Genomic DNA, 25,265 nt, shown 5'->3' on the forward strand with positions numbered 1-25,265 from the left:
ATTATTATTATTATTATTATTATAATTAGTTTTATCTGAGTCAAGAATTCTGAAACATGGAAATGTTCTTTTCTTATTACTCCTAGTAGTCAATCAAGTGCAGAAAATAAAAAAGAGATAAAATACCTAATTTTGGGTCACTACTAACAAATTCATCAACCACTGCATAACTTTGCAATTGAAGATATGAAACATAACAGAAAATTCTAAGTACAGTTTTATTTACATCATAATGAACTCTATGAATACATATCATGTGTTCAAAATGAGTCATAAATCATAGTAGTAATAATCAATGAACAAAACTACTATTGAGTGAGAGGCACAATCTCTAACTAATAGATTCACTCAACTTGATAGCCTAAACCAAGCTCGGATTTGATTCAAACACGGCGTCGTTTTGCAAGCATACCACAATGCACATTAACAGAAACACACACACAAAAAAAGTTGGAGTATTGTTGGCATATATTTGCTGGCTGGAAATCAGATTCAAGATTCTTCAGCAGCATCCATTTTCGAGTTGATGAGATGCACTTGCTGTGGGAGGAGATCATAGCTGATTCCGAGCTCTTCGAATATCCTCTTCATCTCGAGCACGAGCTCTGTTGTACGCCTACTCTTTTCACCAAAATCTTGAAAGTTCATAGTGTGGTTGAAGAACAAAGCCATCTTGATCTTGTTCACATCTTTGATCTCCTTCACCACCACATTGTGGTTGGGATGCCAGTAGTGGTAGTTCCTCTCTAGATACCTACGCCATTGCAAACACGAAGGATGATTTGAATGTGTAGAAGGGAAAAAACGAGGGGCGAAAAATCAGACTCCTCCTCACCTCTTGATTTCTTCCTTCAAATGGCCTATCTTCTGCAGTGGAGTCTTGAAATCTATGCAGAACTCGAAGGAATCTCCCATGTCCGGGCTTCGGTAGAAGTTGCTGATGGCCTTGGTGGCGAGCACGTTGTTTGGGTAGTATATCTTGGTGTTGTCGAACTTGAGGAAGACCGTTGACAGGATGTTCATCTCCTCCACAATCATCTGTGAGAGGCAGAGACGATTATTTTGATTAAGAGAGAGCGCGTTTTTTTTTGGTGGATGTTCGTTGGTTGGTTGGTTACCTGAGTGTTGTCGATGAGGCAGCGGTCACCAACGTCGAAAGGGTGCATGACAAAGACGAAGATGATGGCTTCGAAGATGGTTCTGCACGTGTTCCCAAAGACGAACGCTGCAAGGACGAGCTGCGATGAGAAGAAGATGAGCACTTTGGTGGTTGCCACTCCTGTTAGAAGCAGCCACACCACAATCATGATGACTATGAGAACCGATGTAACGAGCTTGTTCAGCTGGTTCACGGCTGTTTTCGTGTCGCTTAGGGCGTGCCCTAGCGCCTTCCTGCTCTTGAAGACCTTCAGCTGCACGAGCACGAAACCTTAACATGTTAAACGAGCGAAACACACTTTTCGAGCTTTAGACAAGAAGCTCACCACCCACTCTATAAGAGCTTTTCTGTCGATCATGCCAGTCTCAGCTACATCGATCATTGGAAACACAAATTCGACCTCCTCCTTGATCATGAATCTGCTTAGATCAAGCTCATCGATGTGCCTGCGAAGAGACGATCTTTATGAAAAAACGAAGCATCAAATCAAGTTAAAAATTCAATGGAGTTGAGGCTCACGTGCAATCGGGCTTAGCTACGTTTCTGAAGATGTGATATGCAGCAGCAATGGCCTCCTCCTCGTTGGTGATCTCCTTATCCATTTGCTCGCTGTAGTTGCCCTCGTCTATCTCATTCGAGAGAGTGGTGAGGCCAGAGTTGGATATTGCATCGACCAGCATCTTCATGGTCCAAGCAGAGACCTTGTCCCGCTTCATCTGGTGAAGCTTGTTGATATCAATAACCTTCTTCGCCTTCTTCTCCTTCCCATTGCTCCCCTTCTTGGAAACGAACGAGCTCAGCCTACTCACACCGGCAGCAGGCTCCAAAACCGGTGGTGCAGACAAGGTCATGAGAATGTACTGATGAAAGGTCGATTCTTGAATCCGATCAAAGAATGTGTTGACATGGAACGACGATGCAAGGATCTTGAGAAGCAACGTCTTCAACACCCACAGGAAGGATCCGATTAGCAATGATGCGATGCTCCATGTTATGAAATCTAAGATCCGAGTAACCAGACGCGAGCGCTCCACCCCCTCTCGGAGCAAAAGGATCCAAGTGAGAAGCACCAACGACAACCAAATACAGAACTGCACACTCTTTTTCAAACCATGAACAAAATACAACACCTTCTTCTTGAGCAGATAGTTGAGCTCAATCAATAACACGACGAAATGCATTAGCCATTTCGTCACCAACATGCCACTAAACGTCACCAAAACAAGCAACAACCACCGCGAGACTCTCACTTCCCAAATGATCAAATGCTTGAGCCTCTCAACCGTCAAGCTAATGATCAAACAGCCGAGAATGCAAAGAAACAAACACCACTCGATCGAAACCTTCACTTTCACTTTCCTATACTTGAGTTTCCTTCTGCTGCTGACCTTTATGTATATCTCTTCATCCTTATCCAATCCTCCTACGCCACCAGGAGATGGCGATTTGCGACTTGCTGAAAATGACCAGTGAATTTCCTTAACACTAGCACCATTCTCATCAAATTTTGTGATTGGAGAGCCATGACTAGAGGCCAGATCAGCTCGATTTTCGACCACATTGCCATCGATAGGCATGGATTGATCACCAAACCTCGACTTTGGCTTCGAGTAAGACCTTGAAATCGAGACACTCTTGCATTTTGGGATCCTTGGAGGCTTATTAGAGCTTGGTGTAGGACTAGGTGAAGGGCTTACAATGTCGTTCGAGTTTCTACTCGGCGAATCAGCTAAAACCTTGTGGATTTGCTCCTTTGTAGTTTCTTGAGATGTAAATGTTGAAACTTTTTCCTTTTCATGGATGCTAGTGACATCTTCAACTTTGTTCATGGATTTTGCATTGGCATCCATTTCATTCCTGCCTAAATTCACACAGAGAGAAGAAAAAGAGGGGAAATTTCTCTCAGGAAATGAATCAAACAGTTCAACTACGTTTCCACTAAACACAGAAAATGCATCAAAATAATTAGTTTCTTCACCAGAATACTATTCACACATTACCTCTCGAATTCCAAGTATATATGCATCATATACAGCAATAACTTTTTAAATCATTTACATACATAAATCGTATTCCTATATATCATCAGAAATTGAGCTGTAAGCATTAAGCAGTAAGCATAAAATGCACTGAAATGATATAAGTAATTGGTTATACATACAAACCTAAAACTTCATTTAAATTGAAAGAAAAAATTGATGAAGGATTGAATACCGTAAACAGAGTCGCCGTCGGCAGCAAATCTGAAAAAAAAGCTGAGGAAAAGCCGTGTATTTTCCAACTCACTTCAATTTTCTGAGCTGCACTACGTTCATCACATTTATTACATCGTCGTACGTTGCTAAAATGATTAGTTTTTCTGTTTTTTTTTCTAAGAAAAAGAAAAAAAAATCTGCCGCCACTATTTGAATTGTAAGTAATTTTTTAAATTCTTAATTCCACATACTGAAAAGGGAATTGCCTTTATTTACAATGTTATATGAGGATGAGAGATTTAGATAACTTTATTAATTGTATTTTGAACAATTTAGATAACTATGATGAGAAAAAAATCAACCACATACCCTCAATACGAAAGTATTACTAATATTTTTCAATATAAAAACCAAGAAGTGTGTAATTAAGTTGATCTATCTTGTGACCCAAATGTATCATTCCACAAATATAATTAAAGCGACAAAAAAATCACACTCCCCCGTCCCACAATAATTATCACTCTTTTTCATTTTGGTCCTTCCCACAATAATGGTCACACTTCATTTTTACTATAAACGGTAAGTAGGTCTCACATTCTACTAACTCACTTCACTCACAGTTTATTATAAAATTAATATAAAAAAGTGGGTCACACCTTCCACTAATTTTTTCAACCAAATTTTCTTTATATTTCTTAAAACCCGTGCCCACAATAAAAGTGACAATTATTATGGAACAAATGGAGTATATATGATCTTTAACAGAACCAAACAAAAAAAATAAGATTAAAAAATTACAGAGTAGGTCCTATATAAAGATGAAAAATCACTTTAAGCTAGCATCAATTAATTTCTATGTACCCCATGATCTAAAAGTAGATCAGTAATCCGATACCCCACAATCAATTCAATTATTGTATCTTCTCGTCATCAAGGATAATCCAACACAATAATCACCGTAATTATATTATAAGTTATTTATAGCTGTAGATATTACATAAGTATTTATGTTAAACTCTAAAACAACTCTTAAAAGCAAGCACCTAAGAAACAACCTTGGGCCTTTTCCAGATGCTGCCCAAACATAATATTGGGCCTTATTGTAAGCATCCAAAATAAATATTTATCAATCAAATTAAACATTACAAGTCCGGTAAATAAAATAATTAAAACAAGAAGTTGCAAGTAATAGAAACTAATTAATGTCTCTGAGTCTCATGTCTAGAATTCTCAAAATAGATGTAATTTCTGAGAAAATGGGTCTAATTTGAGGATCTTGATGCCATGATTTTGTAATTAGTTCAACTAAACCTTCCAATTGGTCTTCCACTTCTGCAATTTTGGGCCTAAGCCCATTTTCGGCAACTTCTTTTGCTATCTGCACCATAAAACCAACGGAAAGTTATACACTACCTCCTCGCCACTCTCAATAATAACACATATTTTAATATGTAAAATAGAAAAAAAATTATTAGAATATTATTAAATGAAGGGAAATAAGTAAAATAGAAAAGTAGATGTAGACATAAAAAGTGGCAGACCATATTAATGTAAAATATGCTAATTTTAGTAACTAAAATAGAAAAATGAGAGTAATAATTTTGGATAGAGGTAGATAAAAAAACAATAAATAGAAGGCGGCGGCGCACCTTAGAAGGGCCGAATTGGGTGTGGATGTAAGGGTATTCGCCGGTGATTAATTCATTGAGTATGATTCCAAAGCTATAGACATCGCATTTCTCATCGTACGGCCCACATTTGATCACCTCGGGCGCCATGTAAACAAATGTGCCTAATTAAATTATGAAAACTAAAATTTTCATAACAAAGTAAATTAGGGTTTCAAGAGTAACTAATTTATTAATAGTATATAATATAATTACCCGTTTCTCCGGTCATCGCCATCTCGCCGTCCATCAAGAACCGGGCGTGTCCGAAATCGGCAACTCTAACATGCTCAGCATCGTCCAAGAAAATGTTACTAGGTTTGAGATCACGGTGAAGAATCTTGGGCTTTCCCTCGTGCATATACTGCATCGCCTGAGAAACTTCTAGAGCTTTCGAGATCCTCTCCTTCAACGGCGGAAGAGGCATACATCTCTCCTTGCCCCTCTTCCCGGGGCCGTGGAGCCATTCTTTCAAGTCCGTCGACATGAATTCCGTCACAATCCAGCACTTCTCTGGCGGGTCGAGGCACGCCCCTATCAGCTGCAGGACGAAAGGGTGGCGCTGACGCGACAGTGTCTCGACTTCCTGCCCGAAGAAGCTGACCCCATTCTCGTTGGAACGGAAGAAGTCGGGGTACATGCACTTGACTGCGACATCGAGGCCTCTCCATTTGGCTCTGTAGATGTCCGCAGTGCTCCCTTGGGCTGATAAATGGAGTATCTCTATCTGTTTTGTTGGTTAAAATGATTTGTTTAAATTAATATCAGAGCTAGGTTGAATATAATAAAATTTATATAGGCGCATTGCAAAGCTAAAAATGACGCTAAATAGTTCAAAAATGCAATTTTGTAATTAAATTTAAGATAAATAAATGAAAATTTTGTTTAATTGAAACAAAATTGGGGCTAACCTCTTGAGGATCGATGTACCATCCGTTAATTTGGGCTTGATGCACGATTGGGGCGAGCTCGGGGTGGAATCGACCCGTATTAGCTATCAGCGGGCTAACACTGGCTCGTGTTAACGTCGGAGAGATTTGGTATTTTCCCTTGTCTAGTATTAGGTCCAAGAAACCATTCTCTTGTGCCACTTGAACACAATGTTTGAGGAAGAGTTGTGCATTTTCTAGTTTCGTCTTGTACACGCCCGTCAGCTCTTTCTGCTTCTCGAGCTCCTTCTCGATTTCTTCCACCTTAATACATGGGCAAGCATTAGCAGACGGGCGTGTACAACTGACATGTACTGATGATACTGAAATATAAAAATTTTGATTGTTTACCTGTAAAGAAAGTTTGTCTATGTTTATCGCACGTTGATTTAGGTCAACATAGCGAGTTGAAGCGGGGCCCATAACGATGCAGTCGCCGAGACGCCGGCAAAAGCCCCGTGACTTGGTAGCGGCGGCTGCCCTTCTCCGGCGTTGGCCGGAGTTGGAAGTGTTGTGTGGTGAAGGCTCACCGTTGGGACTAAATGGGATGATTTTTCTATCCGGGGTTGTGATTGTGATGCCATTTTCACTCATTTTTATTTTCTAGATTATTAGCTACAAATAAGTCTAGTTTGATGGCCAAAGTGATTAGAGTTAATTGATTCTAGTATATATTTATATGTCACATATAATTGGGGCGGAGATTCTAATAAAATTTCATGTTGCTATATCTACTGTTGGTTTTGCTCTTTGTTTTATCCGAAATCGGTTAGTTTCACTTAAGAAATATATTCGATTGATTTATTTATGATTAGATTCTATTGTGAACAAAGCAAATTTGTTGGAGCATTTGATTGGTTTTACCCAATACACACTATAGATTCTATTGATCATATAGAAGACAATGCCCAAACTACAATTTATTTAAGATTTCATTCGTCTATTTTTGAGTTACAATCCTCGTTGTATAACAAAATAATATTGTGACACAAGATCTTAATAATTAGTAAGTACTCCATAAAATAGATTTAGAAAAAATATAGCAAAAGTTGCAAAAGCCGGTTGAATGGATTAGTTGACAAAATAGACGTTGTAAACAATGAAGATGAAACAATTTTGGCTGATATTTCAATCTAAGCATCATTCAAAATATATATTGGTGATTCTAAAAGTTTTTTAATCCAAAATCTATCACCGGGCTGATTTGGCTTAGGCCCTATCAGATTAGACTTTTTTATACTCAATTGAAATTAATCTTTTTTTATATAAATTAATAAAAACAAAAATATTTAAATAACTTTTGTACTAGGTGGTGAGAGCTTAAAGTTAGAGTAAAATTGAAGGTCATAAGTTTATAAAGTACATTTAAATTATTGGTTATTATATCAATTTCATGGGCTATGCTCATAACTCAAATCCCATTAAGAAGTTGTTCTGTTTTCTATGAAGGACCCAATAATGATTTTTTTTCCTTTAATGGAATATAATAAATTTATCTATTAGTGCATGGATTCATAAAATAAATGCTTTTCTTGTGATATTAAACATGTTAGTGACAAATGCTTAGACACATATACACACTATAATCCACCGCCATTATAATTAATGTCTTGCCATTTTAATTTTTTTTCCTTTATTCAATAATGTTTTTATATTGGGTCCTTAACCATTTGATCATACATAAAACTTTCACTAATACCAACAACGAAATCTGTTGTGAAAGCATTGACAACATGTCTATTGTCTTAGCCCGAAATTAATCGAGTGTTCATATTTTATTGATGTACATTTTGAGGAATAGTATTATACTATATGAATATGATTAAAATATTAAAATAATATGATTAAAATATTAAAATAACCGTGGCCCTATGTCTTATTAATGGACATTTAAGATACAATTTCTTGAATTTCTAACTATTTAGCTGTTTTAGGTCCATCAATTATGTCGATATTAATTGCTTTAGATAATTACTACAATGATTTTCGCTCTCATTTTTCCACAATTGATGTGAAATCTGACATCTATAATTAATTAAGCTATTTATTGTCTTCGACTATTCTCTATCCATCTAGTAGTATTAGATTTTTGTCACGACATTCTTAATTTTTACAGAAGTGTGAGAATTGGAAAAATGGAACTTAAAGTGAAAGTTGTTGGCCCGTCAAACTGATTTTTTAAAATTATTTAATTGGTGAAATTGTGATTATTATATGTAAATATGAATTCTGTCAAGACTTTATACTACAAGTAGCTTAAAATAATTGCGAAAAAGGAAAAATAAATTTCCATCAACGCAACCTCAATTTTATAGTTAAGGTTGCTTTATTTGGACTGCAAAGCAACACAGTTATTGTTAGGGTCGTTTAATAATCGTAAATTTTGGGTTGAAATTTGAGCAACAAATGGTCCCATAACTTTCTATAGATGTGTATATAACTATATATGGCCATTACTTTAGCTAGGGCAGACGGTACGGTTGAGCAGTTGGCCGACATCACTATCGGATACCAACAATCCTATGATATTCAGTTTTTAAGTTGAAGTTGATCTCACAAGTTTCATTTTCTGAATTTGCGCTTCCCAACTGGTTGTACTGATTTAAATTACAAATTTGATACTTATGAATCATTTGTACAAAAACTTTACTACTACTTGACTTATATATGGAGAAAGAAAAAGTAGCATGCCAAGTCAAACAATTATGATCCCATTCAAATTTCTTTTAATTTTTTCTTCTTTAACTCCGACCCAACTTGTGTACCCTATGTATATAGTAGCGGGCACAAAAAAGTGTTCTTGTAGAAGTGGTGTGTATTCTAAATTCCGAATTCAGAATTCAGAGAATTTTTTTGTATATTTCGTTGTGACAATAAATTAAATACTTTTGCAAATGTTTCACAAAAAATAAATTAAAAAACTAATGAGTTTTTAATTTTTAATTTGATAGTTTGTAATTTTTTATTTCAATTTCAAATATTGTGGAATACATAGAAGTAAAAAAATGTTATCTAAATGAAAATTATCCATATTTATTTAATTTAAAATTAAATTTCTTAATTTAATTTAAAATTAAATTTCTTAATTTACAGGAAACATTTTATAAAAGTTGAAACTAATTTTGTATCCATTTTTGGAGGCTGGAGCCCAGAAATCACTAAAATCCATGCAAATGGATCTCATGATCAATTCTATTTACTGTAGTGTTGGATTAGACAGCAATTAAATGCTGCAAGGTTTAGACAATAAAATTGACAAGACATATAGGATTTCGTAGGAATTAAAATTGCAAGTACTGAAAAGGTTAATAAATTGTACTGTAGCATTTCATTCTCTACCTAACTCTATGGAAACAAATACTGTATCATACTCCCTCCGTCCCACTAAAGATGGCCACATTCTCGAATGATACGAGATTTTAGAAAGTATTGTTAGGTGGAATAAAGTAGAGAGGAAAAAAGATAGTTGAATATTTTAATGAGGAGGGGGGAGGTTATTTCCAAAATTGAAAATTGGTCATCTTGATTTGGACAAACATAAAAGGAAAGGTGACCATCTTGAATGGGACGAAGGAAGTAATAGATACTCTCTTCGTCCCAACTAAGCTCAGTCGTATTCCTTTTTGAAATGTCTTAACTAAGTTAAGTCATTTTCTTTTTGGATAAAAAAATAAAACATCTCATCACTATTACTTTCCAATAATCTACTTTACTCTCTCTTTATCTTCCTTATTTTATTTATTGTCTTATTTTTCAGCACAATTTTTTAATCTATGTATCAAAAAGTTTTCACTCAACTTAATTGGGACAAAAAGAGTATATTAAATTATATTGTATTATATTATAACACTGTGATATATTTATGTAATTTCGTGCTGGGTTTCATAGTTTCATTCATACCAAAACATAAAATTGTCTTTAACTTTTGAATCATCTCCACGAAGCTGTTATGCACTAATAGTCTAATTCATCCAAGGGAAATAATGCTTTATTTTTTATTTCAACATTTTTTGTTTTGGCGTAATGAAACGGTTGAAATAGTTCGCTAATTAAAATAGATGATACTGATCAATTCTTATGCTGAAGAATGTAAAAAATACAAATAATATATCCTTTCAATATACTCCTTACTACGCTGTAGTAATATTTTACGACAAATATCATTTAAAAAAAGTACTACAGTATAAATTATACAAAGTGGACATTATAGATGAGTTACTAATTTTATCAATTATCTCATTTATATATAAAATGATGCCTTTCGGGTGATACTCAAATTGGCTTTTCATTAAATTAAGAAGTAAATAATAATAAAAATATTCATCTTAATTAAACGTACTGTACATGGATATAATAATTGTAAATAAAAATGAAAGTTCATAATTTAGTATTAAGTATTAAAACGTTATAAATTGACCAAAATTAGTAATTTAAAATAACTATCAACCCTTTAATTAACCAAAAAATAGGAAACTTTATTTGAATTAAAGATATTGATACTATTATCTAAAAAGGTGGACACAATATTGAGGAAGAGAAAAACAGTTCAACCAAGTGGCACTTTACTTTGTCTCTCCTTGGGATCTGTTTAACATACCAATCTGATAAAGCAACAAAAATTCCTCCAAACATTATTATAAAAATTCAACAAAATAAAAAACAACAAAACAAAAAAAAAACTAAAGTTAAAGATGTTCACTTTTCCCTATTCCCATGGTTTAGATTTGTCTTTCCCTTTACCATCACCACATTACATTTTTTTTCTTCTCATCTTTTTTTTTCTTATTTCTTTTTTCCTTTATCAAAATATGTCACTCTCCTACCAACTTGGGATCTAAACCACACCCCATTCTTTACTTTTTCAGTGTTTGTCTCAATTCCAAATCCTGTTTTTTTCTTACATCATTAAATTCCATAAATCGAAAAGTAACATATAGTAACATCTTCAATATGGTATGATCAAAAAACATAAGTTAAAAAGACAATGTACAATCTAAGTCCTAACTCCTAAGATAAAAAAAAATTAAAAAACACCAAATATTATTCATCCCTAATCACCGAAGCAAACGACTAGCAATAGCGCAATTCTTATTGAAACGAGTAGTCTCGTACACTGGTAGCTCCTCGCTATACCTATTGCTCCCGAAAAAAGCTAGGTGATCAAGCTCGAACAAGTCCGAGCTCGAGTCACTAAAACAGTCCTCTTTGTCGTCGTACTCCTCCACATTACGAAAAACATCACTCCTTTTACTGTTTTGTTTTTGCGCGACGATCTCAACCTTCTTGTTCAACCCGGCCTTGGGTAGCGGGGGCCGCCCCAACCTCCCCGAGTCCCCACTACACACACTCTTGTTGTGCCCACGTGGCCGTAAATCTTCGGGTTCAATTCTCACCGTCCTCCGCACCTCGTCCCTGGCCTTCTCCTTCACCCGAGGCGAATACTTGTTCAAGAACGTCCTCGAGAACGACGAGGCCGACGAGCACTTCCTGCCCGTCGACCTCTCAGCGTCCCCAGATTCGAGATTCCTCGATTTCTTTCCATTGGCATTGCTAAAAAGCGAATTGATAAAGCTAGTGAGCCTCCCACCGGGAGAAATCGGCTGCTTCGCCTTCTTCAAATTAGCATACATCCTCAACGCCCTCGATTTCGACTTGATCAAATCGGCCTCGGCCAGTCCGGTCTGAACATCGTCGAACTTGAACCGGCCCGAATCGGACCGGGTTCCGGTCCTGACCGGTTTTGGCCTTGAACCGAAAAACTCGGTGTCGGAGGAGGAGAGCGTGCCGGAGCTGTCGGAAGACGATGACGTGGAGCTGAAGAATACGACGTCGTCGTGGACCGGTTTAGTGTCGGTTTCTTGATGTCTTTTCCTCTCCTTTTCCATCCATTTTTCGACGAGGCATGTTGTTCTAGAACTCCTGGTTGAATCGTAGCCGTTGATTTCGTCGGTATTTCCGTCGATTGAACGGTAGATTTCGTCGAGGAGAGTGGAGGAGAATGACGGCAGAGTTTTGTCTCTTCTTCTTGATTTTTGGCTTTGATCTCTACTTACTTTTTCTCGAGCATACATTTTTGGTTTTTGAGGCTATTGCTTAGGAGAGAAAAGGGTGAGAGGAAAAGCAAATGTGAAGAGAGAGAGAGAGAGAGAGAGAGCTTGATGTTGAAGATGAATTGGAGAGAATGGAAGAAGGGAGAGATGAATATAAAGGAGACATTTCCAGCTTGGAATTTTGATTTTTATATTATTTTTTTATTTTTCACACTTTCCTTTTCTGATCAAATTTATTGATTAAAAATTTAAAATTTAAAATAAATGAAATTTATATGGGAAGTGGCGTAAATAGGAAAATATATAAATGTATTAATTAATAGGTTGAATTCCTTTTGTAAATTAGTCACCAAAATGAGTGTGAGAAGTGATGGCATTGATTTCAATTTACTAATTAAATTTTTTTTCTCTGAGTCAGTGTTTGGATTAATTTGGAGGAGAGAATGTTATTTACGTAGCTTTTATTTTACATAAGGAAAGGGAATAATACCTTTAAAATAAAGTTAAGGTTGATTTATATTTGCACCAAATTGTTGATTAAAGTAGAAAAAATTTAGATCAATCATATATACACTTCTTTTGTAAAAGATGAGGAATTTGCATTCACACCACACTTTTTCTTTTTATTCCGATCAGATAAAAATTATTGATTTAACAAAAAATATTGATAAATATTTGCAATGTAACGGTTCAATAATACTCCACAAGATTATTTAACAAAGAATATTGTGATATATTTTTGACCTATTAAACGGTTCAACACGAGATTTTATATATTGTGCCTCGTTATTTTCTTTTACCATTTAAGATTATAGAAATATTACTACTAGTATGCATTTATAATTGGGTACTCGATATAGAAGCAAGTAGTCAATGCCTCACCCCTAATTAAAAACAAATAAATTGGGTACTATATCACAGCATCATTACTACATTTATTTCATGCAGTTAATTCATTACCCCCAATTAAAAACAAATTAAAAAGGATACTACATATCACAGCATCACCAAACATATAGTTGTAAGACTGACCCTACCCGTCATCATTGAGTACTAATTTTTTAAATATCATAGTACTATTAACATATTTTTTTATTTATTACTATAACCTTATACAATAAAACTAAATTATGAATTGTTAGGAATTCACACTATATGGCACAGCAATCAGCTGGAAATCAAATTTGCAGTCTGTGGTTGCACTGTCCACAACCGAAGCTGAGTATATTTCTCTGACTGAGGCTGCAAAGGAAGGAAAATGGTTGCAAGGAATCTTGGAAGATTTAGGAATGAAGCTGGGAGCAGTGAAGATTAACTGTGACAGCAACTCGGCTATATGTTTAGCAAAACATCAAATGTTCCATGAGAGGTCGAAGCATATAGATGTGAGGAGACACTTCATCAGAGATGAGATTCAAAGTGGAAAGATCAATGTGGTGAAAGTTCCTACCGAAGAAAATGCATCAGACATGTTGACAAAATCTCTGCCAACTTCGAAATTCAAACATTGTTTGAAGTTGGTTGAGATTGTGGAGTGTTGAAGCTTGTAACAAGGATTGAGAAGGGAATCCAGATATTGATGGAGTTTTGCAAGGACAAGGTGGAGATTTGTGAAAGTGTGTCCATGCAAACTACTGGAGCTCGGCTTCTGAGCTCGGAAATGAAGCTCGGCTTTGAGTCCGGTTGTGATCGAGTGGTGGAGCCTCGGCAGCTCCGAGAAGAGATCAAGAAATAAAGCTCGGCTTTGAGCTAGCCGAGAAAGGCAGTTCGGTTGATAACCGAGAAAGGCAGTTCGGTTGATAGCCGAGAAATGCAGTTCGGTTGCTAACCAAGAATGGCAGTTCGGTTTTAGCCGAGCAGCGGTTATAACTAACTTTGGGAAATAGAGTTAGTTGGATTTTATTTCTTGATTGCATCTTGTATAAATAGCTCGATAGAGCTCAGTAGTGAGAGAAGCAGAACACAGATTACACACACAATAAGAAGAGAATTCTTGCACTAGCTAGCGTTTGCTTAGAGTGATAGATTGTGAGTGTGAAGTTCTTGTATTGAGAGTTCCATCAATAAGATTCCGGTCATCTTCTCCGTGGACGTAGGTGGATTATCACCGAACCACGTTATATCGTTTGCGTGCTTTATTTCCTCGTTCGTGCGTGTGTGAGATCGGCGGTATCACGACCCAACAAGTGGCGCCGTCTGTGGGAAGGAGGAGAATCGTTGGAAGAAGTCGGAGGATCAGTTCGTGAAGGGATATGCAGCAGTCTTGGAGAAGGAGATTAAGTTCTTGATCACGTCAGTTGAAGGGACGACGGTGTGGCCAGTTTTGGTTCGTGCAGCTTTGAGCGATATTGTTGAGAAGTTTTCTGCATTGGCGATTCATTGTGGAGAGAGCTCGAAGGTTCATCGATCAAGAAAGAGGGAAGTTCTTGGTGATCGTTGGTGTAGCTCGCTCAATGATCATTGCTCATACTGATGATCCATAATGGGATCGAGTATGGCGATATGCAACTCATTTCCGAAGCCTATGATGATGTTGATGGATATTGAAGGCCATGAGAGCCTTGATGAGATGATGCTTCAGAGGCAGACGACGATGGTGAGATATCTTGGATGGTGCAAAGAAGGTGTTCGATAGAATGCCTGTGAGAGAAAAGGTATGCTGGAACACTGATTGCTTGGATGCCGAGAAGGGCGTTGGATTTAGCAGTTCGGCACCAAGCTCAGCAGTTCGGCACCAAGCTCAGCAGTTCGGCACCAAGTCCGGCAGTTCGGCACCAAGTCCGGCAGTTCGGTACCAAGCTCGGCAGTTCGGTACCAGGCTCGGCAGTTCGGCACCAAGTCCGGCAGTTCGGCACCAAGCCCGGCAGTTCGGTACTAAGCTCGGCAGTTCGGTACTAAGCTCGGCAGTTCGGCAGTTCGGCACCAAGCTCGGCAATTCGAGCAGAGCGTGTTCGACGAAATGTCTGAGAGAAGTTTTTAGTCAGGGAGCTGTATTCAGTTGTTGAGTCTCCGAGGTTGAGCTTCTTGGTGAAATGAGGAGATTGGGGATAAGGCCAGACATCATCACGTACAACACGCCGATCAATGGATGCTCGCGGGAATGCAATTTGGAGGAGGCTGTGAAGCTTTGTTTGTTGAATTGTCCGTGAGAGAGGTGCAACAGCCGTGTCATCCTAAGCGGTGAAGGTGGCATAATCTTGACAGAAATTTGGTTATCACTTATGAGAGATGTGTGATATCTCTAGGGATCAGCAACTCCAATTCTGAATCGGGGAAGATTCAGATTAGGTGGAGGCGATCGTCCGGTGGGGGCGTTGTGGCTGATCAAGGAAGTGATAAAGGAGGATCTGGGTATGATTCTCGGAGTCAGGATGCTGACAACAATAGTCAAGATTGGCGCTACTCGGACATGAGATCAACAAAGAACAAAATGATCGAAAGATGTGTTGAATCATCTCAAAAGGTGGAGGATTGTTAGGAATTTTGTGATGATAACAACTAGTGATGGTGCATCGGAACCGAGCGTGGAGTGTGCAACACATGATCAAGAAGAAAGAGTTCAAGATTCAGTTGTGCAACGGCTACAGCGGCAGTTGCAACTGCATGAGGTGATGCGATTCCTATAAATGCTCATGCAAGCCGCATAGATCAGTGAGAGAATATCTCCAGGTTCTGAGAGAAGAAACGAGAGAGAGAAATCAGCTGAGAGATCATAACAACAATCAATAGCTAGAGAGAGAGATACACACTATCTTTGTGAGGAACTAGCTTGTATAGTCTTCGGTTTGATGTGAGTTCATATGCGAAGAGAGAGTAGCTTGTTCTTGAGTGTGTGATCTTGTTGTATGATTGTAGTTCTTGATCGTGATTGAAGTAAATCGATCCGTTACTCTCCCGTGGATGTAGGCTTACGCCGAACCACGTTAAATCTCTCGTGTTCTTATTTCCGTTTCGATTTTGCTCCGATCTCGATTTCCAACATGAATAAACAAAAAATACATTATTTAAATAAAATCATATTCATTAAGGGGATCAAACTTCAAAGCATACCCATTTGAACAATAAATTTTAATAGGAAAAGAAACTAAAATATAGAGAGAAATTGAATGAAGAGTATAATTTTCATTTTTAAGTGTGAACACAGTTGGGGAGTGTGTTATTTATACACTACTATATTATTTAAAATTAAAATAATCTCAAAATTAGCGTTGAATAATTTTTCCTACCAAACTGATTATTATTAATTCGTTATCATTTAACTGCACACGGCCATAAGAAGAGTGTTCTATAGTTGGTTCTATTTTATTGCTCATTATGAAAATACTTAATGGATTATTTGGGTTGTTATTTAATACTAATTAAAAAGATGCAGCAGTTTGAATGTCTCATTTTATTGTAAAATTGTAAAATTCGTGATTCTACTGCCGATTTTTCAAATTCCGCGACGAACCAGAATTTGACCAAATTTAAAATTTCTTGAAATTTCAGCCAACATAGAAACAGTGAACTATTGATTTCCATTATTCGAACTGTATATTTCTCACAATTAAACCATTATATCTAAATTTATTAAAACTCAACGCATTGGCTAAAAAAGGTAAAATATTGAAGTTCAAATTTTCACGATCATGGCAGAGGAGCCTATAAATGGGATAAATTTAAACTACGTCAATTAAATCAGTCAAAGATTACAATTTACCAAAAGTACTAATGATAAGAGCGGAATTATTATTGCAACGTCATTAACTTTTTACTTACAACTTTTATGTGGTTAAAATTTAAATTGTAAATCATGGTAACTTTGGCATTAGGAGCCTTCAAATAATTTTAACATACAATAGTACAATTTACTGCGCAGTTTAAAATTAATTTGTGGGGTTCCTACGAACTAATTAATAATAGTATAATACTATACTACATTAATATTTTATTTTTATCAGATTTTTTCATGAAGAAGTCAAATGTTATTTTTATTAACGAATATTCCATTTATAGAATACCGATAATCTTTTTATGTACAATCTATATTCTATATGAACAGATATACTATAGTTGGTTAGCTTTTGTTCTCAAATAAAAAAATAATAGTAATTCATATAAAATATTCATCTAATTTGAAATTGAAATTAAGCCTACCTACATGGAAAATACATAGTGACTGATCAAGAAACAAAATTCAAAATCGACAACAATTCAAAAGATAAATTAAAATTCAATAAATATTTTTGCTACTAGCTGGTTGACGATGGGGCTGCCGGCCCCACCTCCATCTGCTGTATGTGCAATTCAAGCATACAATAACGACCCGACACACACATTACCGTCGCGATCTCAAGTGAGAAACATGAGAGCATGGAGGTGTGTGGAAACAAAAACATCATTAAACACAAACAAGAAAGTGAAATATTCGAGTTAATTAATTAAAATCAGAAAATGGGGCATTTTGGTTCGTGGATTGCCAGATATTTGCCTCCATAATCCTTACCAAGATCACATGCTTTTTCCTCTTTTTTTGGATAGGTTAATGCACATTAATTTATTTAATTTTGGATGTTATATTATGTACAAAGTATATGTTTTTTTGAGGCAACATCACTTTCTAAGCAGAGACCTCTGCGTTTTGGTCGCTATGTTGGGGTTTTGTTGATTGAGAATCTGATTTATTTGTTTTTTTATACATTTGTAAGTAGCAAAGTATGATTTTTTAAGAAGATTTTGCATTCAAAAAGCTTCTAATCGATCTCATTCGATCGTCCTTTTCTTCAGCTACTTATATTTAGTAAAAGTGTGTTTTGGGTAGCTATTTTTAATTGAGATAATAGTCATTTAAATGAGCAGTTAAATTGTCCACAATCATCTTTAGCACTCACTAAGATAATGCAAATAAAGACCAAATTATCAGGAGTTGAAGGATTAGGAGACAATGAAATAATAGAAAAAGAAATCAAGAAAAATGACTCCAAAAGATTTGTTTTAAATATTAAATATTAAATATATTATCGGTATCGCAATTGAAGATGGAATCCAAGTTTTTATAAGTCAAATAACAATCCTTTTTGGGATCAATACAAAGATCATGGGGTATGGCTTTGTCACACATTAAGTATGCAAATAGTAGTCTTTCTGACTATTGACTAATAAACCACCTTAACATAATTGACTAATTTTACCATTCCTCTATACATCACTTTAAATTTTTTTTTCCTTTGAATATAAAATACTCGTTTATTAGACATATGGGCCATATTGTGTTTCTTCTTCCACTCAAACTTTTTCTTTCTCTTTGACCAACTTCGAAAATTGGCATTATTGTAATATATATTCTTGATTTAGTAGTTCATTGCACAAATGATTGAGTTGCACTATCTTTTTTAAGACTCTCATTTTGAGAAAATAAATAAATAAACAAACAAATATGAACTTTTGTGTGATTTCATCATGGTAGTTTTGCTAGGAACCGCTTGCATGATTTACAAATTTCAACTTCTCAGTTTATTCTTGTATTTCTATATGGAAACTCTTCACCTCTTCAATTTTCCAATTAATCAAAACAATAAATAAAACTAACCCACAATATCTTCTATCGTGTCTCATAAAAATAAAATATTTTTATTATATTTTGGTTCATTTTATAAAAAATATTTCCGTTTTCATAATTTTTTTCTCTTTGATGAGGTGGACTTCATTCTCTCTAATTTTCATAATATTCCTTTCTGATTAGTATAAAAATCTCAAAGACATGACCAGAAACTAGTAAACAAGGCTACAAATAATGATAACAATTAGAAATGCAAAAAATTAACATGCCTTGTTAAATAAAGAGCAACACATATGCTAACAAAAGACAAAAGTCAACTAAAAACGACTAAAAATACATAACGATATAAGACTTCCTCTATCTTCTTTAGCAAATATATCGAACTCGCAACTTATATAAAATCTATCCAAACACCCACACAATATACGAAACAATCTTCTTAAGTAAGACAACCGAAAATAATACCTAATCACTGCACTAGTCGTCAGTTTTCGAACAATTAAATACGACCTCGTTTATACGTGTGTTTTCGAGTATTTAAAAGATTGGTTGGTTTGGATATATACAATTATATATATCGAATTACGTGAATTGTGGAGATCCCAATGACCAAACTATATTGTTGGGGGACCATTCCACTATTATAATATCACCAATAATAAATACTCCATATTTACCCACTAGAATAAAAGTGATATACTACTAATTAACAACTCATATATTTATAATTTTAGACGGATTCCACTATGGTTCCATTAAATAATTAATATTAACAATTACAGTGAGCACTGACTACCTATTTTAGCTGTTACACACTTATACTACATATATTTATACTATTTGATTATATTTTTTAAAAGTAGAAAATGGAGTATACTATTAGAACCCTATAAATTCATAAAAAAAATATCTTTCTAGTAGTCAATTCGAAACTATGGAATATTGAACTATCGATTTGTTTTGATTTTACAACCAATCAAGATTATGATGCCGACATGGCTTGATACGACTTACTACTACTTATATTGCATTATCAGACATCAACCAGAACGATGACACCAATAGCACATTGTAGACAACGAAACAATGTCGTATTATATTAGATTAAATAATTTTATTCATTGAACTCCTATTTACTAGCTTATCTCCCACTTTCTCCCTTTCCACCCTTTTTCCTTAGTATAAATCCTAAACTATTTAATTTAGGTTAATATGACGATCTTTCACTACATACAGCATTAAATCGTTAACGTTAAAAAATGTCATTTGAGTAAGTCCACAAATTATGCCATAGGCTAAGATCTTGATTGGTGGGATCAAATTATTATCAGTACTAAGGTTCTTATTCATTTTCATTGCTCCCAATTATACTTAACTATAAGTAGAAGCTCAAATTCTTGAATTATTTAGAGAGGAAAAAAAAGATGGTTAAAACAAAATATAAAGGTGAAATCTTGATCGGGAAAGAATGAGTTCTCTCTCTCTCTCTCTCCACGTGCGAACACGAGGCAGTAAGCTATGTCGGCAGAAATGGTGTCACGTGCTGTGCATGCGCACCCTATCAACACCCACATCCCTATACATATTATCAATGTGCATGCATATATCTAATTACCTAATTAATACATTTGCTTATACATATGTATGCACCTTGGTCTCACTTAATTAATTATCATTCAATTTATGGGTGTCACGTATTTATGTCCTCTATGTTACACGACCCACCACATCAATACGAAAATGATCATATGTTTTTTATTTGCTTCATTTCTACATATATATAAATATCATTTTTCGTTTATGTTTTAAGTTTCTCATATGCCCAAAATTCATATATTTTGTCTTATTATGATTATGGTAATTTCAATTGTCTTGGAATTGGGTAACATATCATTGTCAATTCTTTTTCAAAGCCTAATGTCCATACCAAATGTCCTATAATTGGTGTCGTGTGCATGTTTGTCATATAAAATCTTTTATACATATGATGAGAGTTGAACATAAATTAGTAGAAAAAAATTAATGGAAATAATAATTTTTATTAATAAAATAAGAAAATTTGTATATATGTTATATTTGTAGAAAAATTTTGTATGTTATATTGTGTAGAATTCTCAAGGGCTCAAGGCGCAAAAAGATTACTCCTATAATCTAAGCCCCTGTTCGGATGTCATGATTCAATCAAAGATTGAGTGTAGTGTGCTGTTCGGTTGTCCATTTCTATGTCATCAAGGCCCGCAACATATAGTCTAGGCCCGACAGGGCCCGCATCCACAGTGGACTGACTAGCTTTAATCCTAGACAATTCAACTCACCCTCTACCCTCCGATTATTTTGTCTGCCTCCTTCAACCACCACCACCGCCCTCCCCTCTTCTATTTTCCTTCCCTTTCTCTCTCTACCAACACCTCTCCTTCTCTCCTCCACAGTTGTTTACAGCTGTATACAGTTAGATCATAGAAAATCAAACATTAATACTCCCTCCATACGCGAATAGGAGTCCCGTTTTTCCATTTTAGTTCGTTCGTGAATAGGAGTCCCGGTTCACTTTTACCATAAATGGTATTAGGGTTTCACCTCCACTAACTCATTCCACTCACATTTCATTTAAAATTAATATATACAAGTGAGACCCCTATTCCACTAACTTTTTTCCACCCACTTTTCTTAACATTTCTTAAAACCCGTGCCGCCAAAAAATGGGACTCCTAATGATGGACGGAGGAAGTATTTAATTTTATTTAATTAAATAAGTTTAAATTATGATTAATAAAAATCAGTTATTTTATGTTTCTACTAAAAATGAGATAAATGTATTAATTTATTCTTATTATAGTCTTATCTACATCTTAAACATAATCCAACCAACCAAACAACAATATAAAATGCAACACTAATTTAATCTTAGACAAAGCCCATCTTTTTTTATCCTAGATTACATCTCATGATTATTTAGTCTAATGAACCGAACAACCACTAAATGAACTGGACTTCGAAATAAAGGCCCAAGTTTTCTGTAAATTGACAAAGGCCCAAAATACGCCAACGTAGTTTATACAGTTAAATTTGAGCACTATTTTGGCCCAATTCGTATCCTGCGTGTTTCGAAAAATTTTCAGGCATAATTTGCTAGAAAATGAAATTTGGTGAAATTTTAGTTCTCATAAATTTTAAAATCATAAAATTTAATATTGTTGGATATTTTTTCATGGCCTTTGAATGTGACAGTTGAATTTTGGATTTATATACTCGTATTAATATTGTATTCAGAATTATAATCAGTTTGGAAAAAACATTTAATATCTATACAATCATAATATGTGAGATCCATATGCGCCACACCAAAACTATATTGTTAGCATGCGATGTGGACAATTCGTTGCGGCTAATTGCGCACCGTGTTTAATTTCCTAGTCCTTCCAATTGATTACTTATATTTCTTCCACAATAAACAATTATATTTCTTTATTTTGGTTTGTATGATAAAATTAGCACTTTTCCATTTTTAATCTATTTATTCACATCATTTTTTTATTTTATCAATTTTATATTAGTTACTTTTAGTCCGGACTATTAATTAGTGAAAGGGGAAACATACAATTGCAATCGCAAATGAGGCTTCTCAGCGCGAAAAGTAACAATAAACAAAAATGCTATTATTATTATTATTATTATTATTATTATTATTATTATTATTATTATTATTATTATTATTATTATTATTATTATTATTATAATTACTATTACAAAAAACGGTTATAAACCGGTACAACATTCCCGCCATTCTATTCCTCTTCCCTCCTAATAACTCAACTTTCCTTCAATTTCTGGATCCCTTCAATTCCGATCACAAAAACCACTGCAAAACACCAAACCCAACGCAACCCGAAGCTGCGGCGCTTGGTTCACGCCAAGCGTCGCAACCACCGCCGGTCGCTGACAAAAAATGGTGGACCAAATCTCCTCTGTTCCGCACAATCACCAACTCTTCCCCACCGCCGAACAGTTACAGTTTCTCGATGAAATCAACGACGATGGCATTGGCGGCAACAATCCTTCCCTCGATGACCTCATACATGGAATGCTCCAGGAGTTGACCGGCGGCAACATCACCGCCGCTAATCTAAGCACCGATTCTCCTCAATTTCATTCCGCTAACGAAAATTCGAGTAATGAAACCACTATTATTAATCTATTCGAATAATTCGAGTAATGAAGTAGTGGGAAAATTAGTAGCCACTATTATTAATCTATTCGAATAATGTAAGTGAACTGGAAAAGTTATTGATTCATGATTCAACTGATCGAATTAGTCTAACTGGTGTGGTTGAATTCACTGGTTCGGTCCGATTTTAAAACATCGATTCTGAAGAATTATTATGATATAGTAATTTTTTTTCAGTTTGAATTTAAGGATTTTACCTAAAATTTGACAGGGTGTTCAAGCTTGGAATTCATGGAAGATTAGGCATCATAAGCCATGCTGTGCTTGAGAGATATGACAACAATCAAACATCTCAAAATCACGACTATTACATGTTTGAGTAAGCTGCCAATTTTTCTTGTTTTGTTTTTAAATTTTCAACTAAAAGAACATTAGTACTTACATTATGAAAATTGGTCATTTAGTTTCTGCAGTGGAAGTATGGACAATGTGAAGCAATTCCTGATTCAATACTGCAATGAACGAGCACTAGAAGGCTGTGCAATGCTTCAAGATCCTCTCTCCACCTTCTACGACGCGTTGCTCACCGGTTTTCCCCATCAGCAAACTTCCTCACTAGGTCGAAAACCAATCTCCGAATTTATCTTGAATTAATTGCCTACAAAATTACGAAAAATAATTCTTTTCTGGCCTTTCCCATACTTTTTGTGTCAAATCACGAAGTACAATATTGCATTAGCCCAAAAAAACCGTCATGGGACAATTGCAAATTTCTAAAACTTCGTGGTTTGTCATTCAAGAACCGCGCAATTTATAGAGAAATTAACCTAAAAGACATACGTTGATAGATGCCTATATCGAAATGCAGGAAACAACCACGCGGGCCAAGAAATCCCGGAAGATGAAGAGGAAGACGCGAATGGGTTGAATCCACCTAAGAGCTACGTGGCTTCACAGGTTTGTCAATCATACATAAATTTACTCAAAAGAGTCAAAAAATTTCTAATGATTGTGATTGTGTAAAGCAGAGGGAGAGAGCAGGGAAGATGAAATTGAAAGATTTGGGTAAGTATTTCCATCTCCCACTCAATGAGGCGGCGAAGGAGATGAAGCTTTGCGCTTCTGCAATGCAGAAAGGAAGGCTTGGCAAGGTGGCCTCATAGAAAGGTATATAGATTTTTCTTTTTAGGAGAATTAGGCAAACAATGTCTTATGTTGAACTCGTTTTCGCTTCTCGTTCAGATAAAGAGCCTCCAGAACGAGATAGCGAAGGTGTCGAAGAGCATCAGCTCGGCTGGTGGGGCCGAGAGATCGCGCCTCGTGTTGGAGAAGCAGCAGCGCCTTGAAGGAGAGCTTGCTGCCTTCTATCAAGACAAGTAGTTGGTGATAGTTGTATTTATATGTATAAAGATTATACTGTGTATAAAAATATTATGTAGGCAAATATTAAATGTAAGTACATGTTTGTTAGTGTAGACAAATTCATAGTTATTTATCAATGTTGAATACACATATATGTAGACTAGCACAGCACAGTGAAAAGTGAAGTAATGTTTGGAAACTGGAATTCAATGTGTTTTTTTGTGGTTGATGTCTCTTTATGCATGTGTATCTAGTAATCTAAGAATTTAAGATGAAAGTAGTTTTTGGGTTTTAGAGTAAAAATAAGGATTACGATTGTGTATTTTTTTTATAAGAATTGCAAATATTATGCTTAGGTAATTTACATAAATTTATTTTCCAAGAATGGGATACTAGTTGTTAACCGATTTAGGGTGGGCAAAAAATATTAAATCTTAAAAAGTGGAGTACTAAAATTAGCAAAAAAAAGTGAACTTTATCTAAGATTTTTATTATAGGGTGAATGTGATGGATAATGAGACACAATGCAAATGTATCATTGGTTTGACGGATCAACATATAACATGTCATATTTTTGTGAGAAAAGACAACAAGCAAATGTAAAAGATAAGAATAAACATGATTATTAGTCAAAGTAATACTTTCTCAATTTTCTAAAAATGGAAATTTTTGGAATGACACAAATTTAAAAGTAAAATTAGTAAATGAAAGAGATAGAAAAAATAGTATGTTAATGAAAAATGGATGTTATGCTTAAAAAAACTTTCTTAAAATGGAGTGTTTGATGTTCCTATATTACAAACGAAAAAAAAAGAAAAAAAAGAGTTATGTTTAGGAAATAGAGGGAGTAATTTGATTAATGGTGGATATAGGGCTGGCAAATCGTGCGGATTGGGTCGTTATCAGGTCAACTTGATAATGACCCAACCCAATAAGGCCTAACCTGAACCCGACCTGTTAAGGAAACTGTAAATCCGAACACGAACCCGACCTGCTACCTTCAAATCCGAACACGACTCGCACCCGACACGAACCCGTTATCGACACGATATAATATGGGTTGACACGACACGATAACAACCCGAACCTGATATTACACGATTAAAACCTAATATTACACTATTAAACCTTAATTTTTAACCTAATTTACACAATTAAAATTCGTTTTATACTATTTAAACCTAATTTATAAGAAATTAA

The 25,265-nt window shown here is 35.3% G+C and overlaps 3 protein-coding genes across 3 annotated transcripts; all 3 read right to left on the reverse strand.

The window, feature by feature from the left end:
* Positions 1 to 151: 151 nt before the first annotated feature.
* LOC121753058 (mechanosensitive ion channel protein 10-like) lies at positions 152 to 3,531 on the reverse strand. Its single transcript, XM_042148212.1, has 6 exons — positions 3,374 to 3,531; positions 1,679 to 3,020; positions 1,485 to 1,605; positions 1,119 to 1,412; positions 836 to 1,038; positions 152 to 754 (listed from the first exon to the last, which is right to left on the reverse strand). Exons 2-6 carry the CDS (start codon positions 3,007 to 3,009, stop codon positions 493 to 495), a joined length of 2,211 nt encoding a protein of 736 aa, XP_042004146.1. The 5' UTR covers positions 3,010 to 3,020; positions 3,374 to 3,531; the 3' UTR covers positions 152 to 492.
* Positions 3,532 to 4,549: 1,018 nt separating this feature from the next.
* Positions 4,550 to 6,373, reverse strand: LOC121751770 (serine/threonine-protein kinase STY8-like). The gene is made up of 5 exons (XM_042146560.1): positions 6,302 to 6,373; positions 5,933 to 6,214; positions 5,238 to 5,748; positions 5,004 to 5,146; positions 4,550 to 4,732 (listed from the first exon to the last, which is right to left on the reverse strand). Exons 1-5 carry the CDS (start codon positions 6,371 to 6,373, stop codon positions 4,550 to 4,552), a joined length of 1,191 nt encoding a protein of 396 aa, XP_042002494.1.
* A 4,393-nt stretch (positions 6,374 to 10,766) lies between these two features.
* On the reverse strand, positions 10,767 to 12,104 carry LOC121751134 (protein BIG GRAIN 1-like B). The gene has a single exon (XM_042145852.1). The coding sequence runs from the start codon at positions 12,019 to 12,021 to the stop codon at positions 11,005 to 11,007; it is 1,017 nt and encodes a 338-aa protein (XP_042001786.1). The 5' UTR covers positions 12,022 to 12,104; the 3' UTR covers positions 10,767 to 11,004.
* Between the last annotated feature and the right edge of the window lie 13,161 nt (positions 12,105 to 25,265).

This window comes from Salvia splendens, chromosome 10 (assembly GCF_004379255.2).
Source record: "Salvia splendens isolate huo1 chromosome 10, SspV2, whole genome shotgun sequence".
In the NCBI taxonomy this organism is placed as follows: domain Eukaryota; kingdom Viridiplantae; phylum Streptophyta; class Magnoliopsida; order Lamiales; family Lamiaceae; genus Salvia; species Salvia splendens.